The 5,343-nt window shown below is 46.4% G+C and overlaps 1 protein-coding gene across 1 annotated transcript; it reads right to left on the reverse strand.

Annotated features, from left to right (window-relative positions):
- Window positions 1-373: 373 nt before the first annotated feature.
- On the reverse strand, window positions 374-1,902 carry LOC120685923 (bisdemethoxycurcumin synthase-like). Its single transcript, XM_039968059.1, has 2 exons — window positions 1,673-1,902; window positions 374-1,588 (listed from the first exon to the last, which is right to left on the reverse strand). The coding sequence occupies exons 1-2, from the start codon at window positions 1,869-1,871 to the stop codon at window positions 561-563; spliced, it is 1,227 nt and encodes a 408-aa protein (XP_039823993.1). The 5' UTR covers window positions 1,872-1,902; the 3' UTR covers window positions 374-560.
- Between the last annotated feature and the right edge of the window lie 3,441 nt (window positions 1,903-5,343).

Genomic DNA, 5,343 nt, shown 5'->3' on the forward strand with positions numbered 1-5,343 from the left:
GGAGAACTCCTTTTTATTTCTGCAAACGCGACATGGACAATACATAAAACCTTTTGATGACTTGATGACTTGTGGGTCTCAGCAGCATCGAGAAAAGACTCATTAATCCACGCCATAGTGCACCAGTCGCCATACATCCATTGTCATTCCATCTACAATAATATTTTTTTGTTGGATAAGCAATAATTTAATTTAATTGAATAGTGCTTCACAATTTTGTATTAAGAAACAATATTATTTTATTTTTCTTTATATTTTATTTTTTTCTTCCACGAATATGAAGTTTTCTAGTAGTGTGCCTTTGCCTGACAGAGCATCCACACATATGCCATAGGCTAAACCTTCATCTATGCCTATTTTCATTCATTTTAGATTTCCGCTATAACATTCTTCTCTGTGTTTAGAGTTTTTGAGAAACCAATATTTTTTTAGGAACCGTGCGAACGATTGTTCTAACAGCGAGATATAAAAGGACATTGACATTTCAGATTATTCGTGTAGTATGTTTCCCCTGCAACCTCTCTGCTGACTGATAAACCTAGTTATTAGTATTCATCTTGCTAGGCAGCAGCAAGCAATACCATCATCTCGACGGTAACCCCCGGGCCGAACCCCAGCATGACGCCCCACTCGCAGTCAAGCTCAAACATGTCACGACGTTCCCTCTGGTCACCATTTCGGCGGCGGCGCCGCCGGATCTCGTCGAGAACGAAGACGATCGACGCGCCGTACATGTTACCGTACTCGCTCAGAATGTGCCGGGAGGCCGCCAGCTTCCCGGGCTCCAGGGCGAGTGCCGCCTCGCAGCCGTCCAAGATTGCCCGGCCGCCGGGATGCACAGCCCAGAAGAGGCCGTTCCAGCTGCCGCCGCCGGTGAGGCCCAGTGGCGCCACCATGTCCGCCAGGCAAGCCTCGACAGTGTCACGGACGAGCGCTGGCGCCCTGGCGGATAAGCCGATGTCGTAGCCAGCCTCGCCGAGCTGCATAGACAAGGCGTCCTCCGTCCCTGGTAACGTTGTCTGCGAGGCCGACATCATGTAGAAGATGGGGCGCTCGACGGGTTCCGCCGGGTCGTCGGCGGCGGCGGCGCCCACGATGACGGCGCCAGCACCGTCGCCGAACAGAGCCGCGGCGACGAGGCCGTCCAGGCGGGCCTCCTGCGGGGGCCTGAAGGATAGCAGCGAGTTGACCTCGCAGACGGCCACCAGCACGCGCGCGCCGCGGTGGCTCTCGGCGAGGTCCTTGGCGAGCCGGAGCGCGCTGGAGCCGCCGAAGCAGGCGTGGAAGAAGAGCAGCGTGCGCCGCACGGTCGGGCGGAGACCCAGGAGATGAGCCAGCCGGAGGTCGGGGCCCGGCGACTGGGCGCCTGAGGTGGTGCTCAGCACGAGGTGCGTGATGTCGGCGGCCGGGCGCCCCCATTCCGCGATCGCCCTCGCCGCGGCCGCCGCGGCGAGCTCGGGGACGGCGTCCGCGGTGGCGGCCAGACGCGCGTCGAGCGACGGCAGGGCGGGGTCCAGGAACTCCGGGTGCCCGGCGAGGATCTCTACGGTCCAGTGGAAGTAACGCTTCCTGACGCCGGATTTCTCACCTGCACGGACATGCTGAAGCGATTGGAAAAATCTAGAAAAAGTCGTTTTGAATATTGATTGATGAATTTAGTAATGATCCGTACATATTCTCTTCATTTTGTTCTTGAGCGTGGCGAGGTGGTCGCTCTTGGTGACGCGGAAGTACCAGTCGGGGTACTCGTCCTGGTGGCAGTTCGCAGGGTTGGCCGTGCCGATGGCCAGCACGGCCGCAGTGCCGCTGGGGCGCTGCCCGCGCCGGGACGACTCCTGCAGGACGCCGGCAACACCCGCTGTTGCAGCCATCGTCGATTGCCGGCGGCCGGCTTCCCTGAGGTGTTTGCGTCTGTTCTTGATTAAATATTGGCATAATTTGTGAGCTCTGAAGATAGCGTACGTTCTCTGATTCTTTTTCAGAACACAGTGGACAGATACAGCCATCAGGACACTCGGCCCACGCAAACCATATGAGTCCCGGCCCATTACAGTTCTAACCACTCGAACGTACTAAAAACAAGTACTACTAGATTTACCACTCTTCCCAAGAGTTTGTGTCTGTAGTTTTATTCTTTATCGTCAGTAAAAGTTCGTCGGTGTTAATTACCTCTCTCTAGATCCTCTGCACTCTCGGAGGTTTGGTCTGGACGTAACACCCAAATACTCTGCCTCTATTTCAAATTATAATTCGTTTAACTTTTTTGACTCTAAGTTTGAACACTCGTCTTAGTCAAAAACTTGTACAAAATATCACTTCAATCTTTTGTCGTTGTGGCTTGCTTGATTAATAAAAATTTTAAAAAATAACTTAAATTTGCCTATGAATTTTTTTGAACAAAACGAGCGGTTAAATTTGAGGTAAGAAAGTTAAACGAATTATAATTTGCGAACTCTCGGCGAAAGTGTTAAATCCTATTGTCTATTTTTGGGCGCATGTGGGTACGGGCAAATTCCGTAGTTTCCAGATTGACACAATAAAAGATGGACAGTTGAGGAAATTTAAGGTGGATACGAGCTAGCTTTATTGATTTGAACAACACGAGAGACGGAGACAGGAATCGGCTGTGGACACGCGTATTCATCATGTGAAAAGAATTGCTGCAAGCTGCGGATTCCGGAAAATACTGGTAGCCGCAACTCGTAATATTGTTTATCATATAGTCCATCTGTTATTTATTTTGAAGTAATATCCAAATTTTGAATTTATAAATACCGTTAAAAAGGGCATGCATGTATAAAAAAGTAACAACAAGTATATCTCAGTACAGTATTGCCATATCCCTGAAATAGGGCCGCCACACAACTAGTTGCATTCTTCTCTTGTCGACTTCTTTATTTAAACAAGGATAAGATGCATCTCATGTGAGTGCATGTTGAAGAAATGTGGAGTTATAGAAAAACATGTGCGTACACTACCTTATCAAGTCATCACCCATTACTTCTCTGGTTCAAAGGAAAAGGAACAGCATGGACCGAACACCGTACCGTACCGTACACTAAACTTGGAGTTGGTGTTGCAAAAGCGAAGGGCAAAACTAGTTCCTTGATGAGAGCTATTGTTTGGATGTTCATGAATGTATACAAATATAAATTTCATAAAATAATTAGGAGGTAACTTCCATTAACATAACAGAAACCTTTGTTAGAGTGTGCAATGGAATCCGGCCCGGCTCACTATACTCATAATGCAAGCCGGCGCCCTATCAGGCATCAGGTCCACCGGAGTCCAACCAACTAAGATCTCGGGTCTAACTCAACCCAAAAAACTAGCATAATAGGTGAGGACTGCTCCATCTTATATATTTTGCTCCCCCACCATCAATTTCCGATGTGGGACTAAATCTCACAATCTCCCCCGTCACATATTTGGTCCAACTCTTCCATCACACATAACCCATGCAACCTTCTGGAAGATGTTCTGCAGGCCCCGAGTCTTCCATCACATACAAGTCATGTAATCTTCTAGAAGATGTTCTCCAGGCCCCGAGTCCAACTCTCCAGCCACACATAACCCATGCAACCATCCGGAGACATTCACGGGCTTCCCCATCACCATATGACCCCAGAGATATTTCAGATTTCCCGACATTCGGCTCTGATACTACTAGATTGTGCAGCGGAATCCGGCTCGGCTCGCTATACCCACAAGCCGGTGCTCTACCAGGCCTCAGGTCCACTGGAGTCCAACCAACTAAGAGCTTGGGTCTAACTCAACCCGAAAGACTAGCCTGATGGGTGAGGACTGCCCCACCTTATATGTTGTGGTCCCCCAGCATCAATTTCTGATGTGGCACTAAATCTAACAATCTCCCGCATCACATATCGGGCCCAACTCTTCCATTACATACAAGCCATATGATCTCCTGGAAAATGTTCTCTAGGCTTCGAGTCCAACTCTCAAGCCACATATAACTCATGCGACCATTTGGAGATGTTCACGGGCTCCCCCGTCACCATATGACCGAGAGATATTTTAGTTTTCCCGACCTTCGGCTTTGATACCACTTGTTAGAGTGAGAGCAGAATCCGGTCCGACCTGCTATACCCATGAGCTAGCACCCTACCAGGCCTCAGGTCCACCAGAGTGCAACCAACCAAGGTCTCGGGCCTAACTCATACCAAAAGACTAGCCTGATGGATGAGGACTGCCCACCTTAATTTTCGATGTTGGACTAAATCTAACAACCTTGATGCAGCCATGGTTGATGATCATATGAATCTTGGATCCTTGTTCAAGCATAAGTGGCATTTTGATAGTTACCAATATGCCAACTATAGATTATACCAAAACCATGGGTTAGGATATAATATATCCTTATATGTAATCCATGTCATATGCATATACTATAATAAAAATAATTTGTAGGAATGCCCTATTTTTTACAGAGACAGATCAAAATGTAACATGCTTCAACAAATGAGCAGAGCTACTGTAACAGTTGACCCGCCGCAGAAAATGCATTTCTAGAGGCGGGTGATAGCGTCACCGGTCCCTGAGAATTGCTACCATTTTAAGGGTGGGCAACACCATCACCCACCTGTGGAATGGCCAATATTTTTAGGGCCGGGCGATGGCGTCACTCACACCTACAAACGGTCTCACCTAAAAAAAATCATAGCTTTTTCATATGATCTTCGATGAAGATAAACTTTATACCAAAATTGTAGAGCTCGACGAAATTTAAAATTTTTTAGCTGATAACTTTACATTTAAGGTCATTTAATAGTCCAAAATATTATTATAAGTTCTCTAGTTTGAAAATCTAGAAATTTGGTTTTGTTTTAAAATAAATTCGGATGTATAGTAGTTCCATATCAAATTTGTGGTGGCACAATTATTTACTAGTGGTGTCCTACATATGGCTATGACTATATACTATCTTATACAACTCAAGTTATATTTTCATGCTTCCATAATCTTAACCTCCATATACACTGAAATATATATGATACATATTTTATATATGTATAATTCACAATAACCATAGTGTAGAAGTTTTACTTTTTTAATTTATTCTACTGCACTTAAATATTTAAATGAGTTTCTACAATAAAATAGAAAATATTTTTAGGGGCGGGTGATGGCGTCACTCGCCCCCTACAAATCGATTTCATTATTAATGTAAAAGAATAGCATATCTCGTAGAGTCACAAATGACTGTGTAATGTGGTGGAGATGAGAGTACGCCCGAGACTTGAGGTAAGCGGTTCGAACTTTGGTTTACGCATGTGTGCATTTTTCATCACAAAGTTTGTACCTTGGTAGTATATGGGCTTGTGG

Source organism: Panicum virgatum, chromosome 8N (genome assembly GCF_016808335.1).
Source record: "Panicum virgatum strain AP13 chromosome 8N, P.virgatum_v5, whole genome shotgun sequence".
NCBI classification, from domain to species: Eukaryota; Viridiplantae; Streptophyta; class Magnoliopsida; order Poales; family Poaceae; genus Panicum; species Panicum virgatum.

Excerpts from the sequence above, each read along its gene's own strand:
- LOC120685923 (XM_039968059.1), bottom strand. The coding sequence starts at position 1,871 with ATGGCTGCAACAGCGGGTGTTGCCGGCGTCCTGCAGGAGTCGTCCCGG. Across the intron at positions 1,589-1,672 it reads GAACAAAATGAAGAGAATAT|GTGAGAAATCCGGCGTCAGG; the intron begins GTACGGATCATT and ends ATGTCCGTGCAG.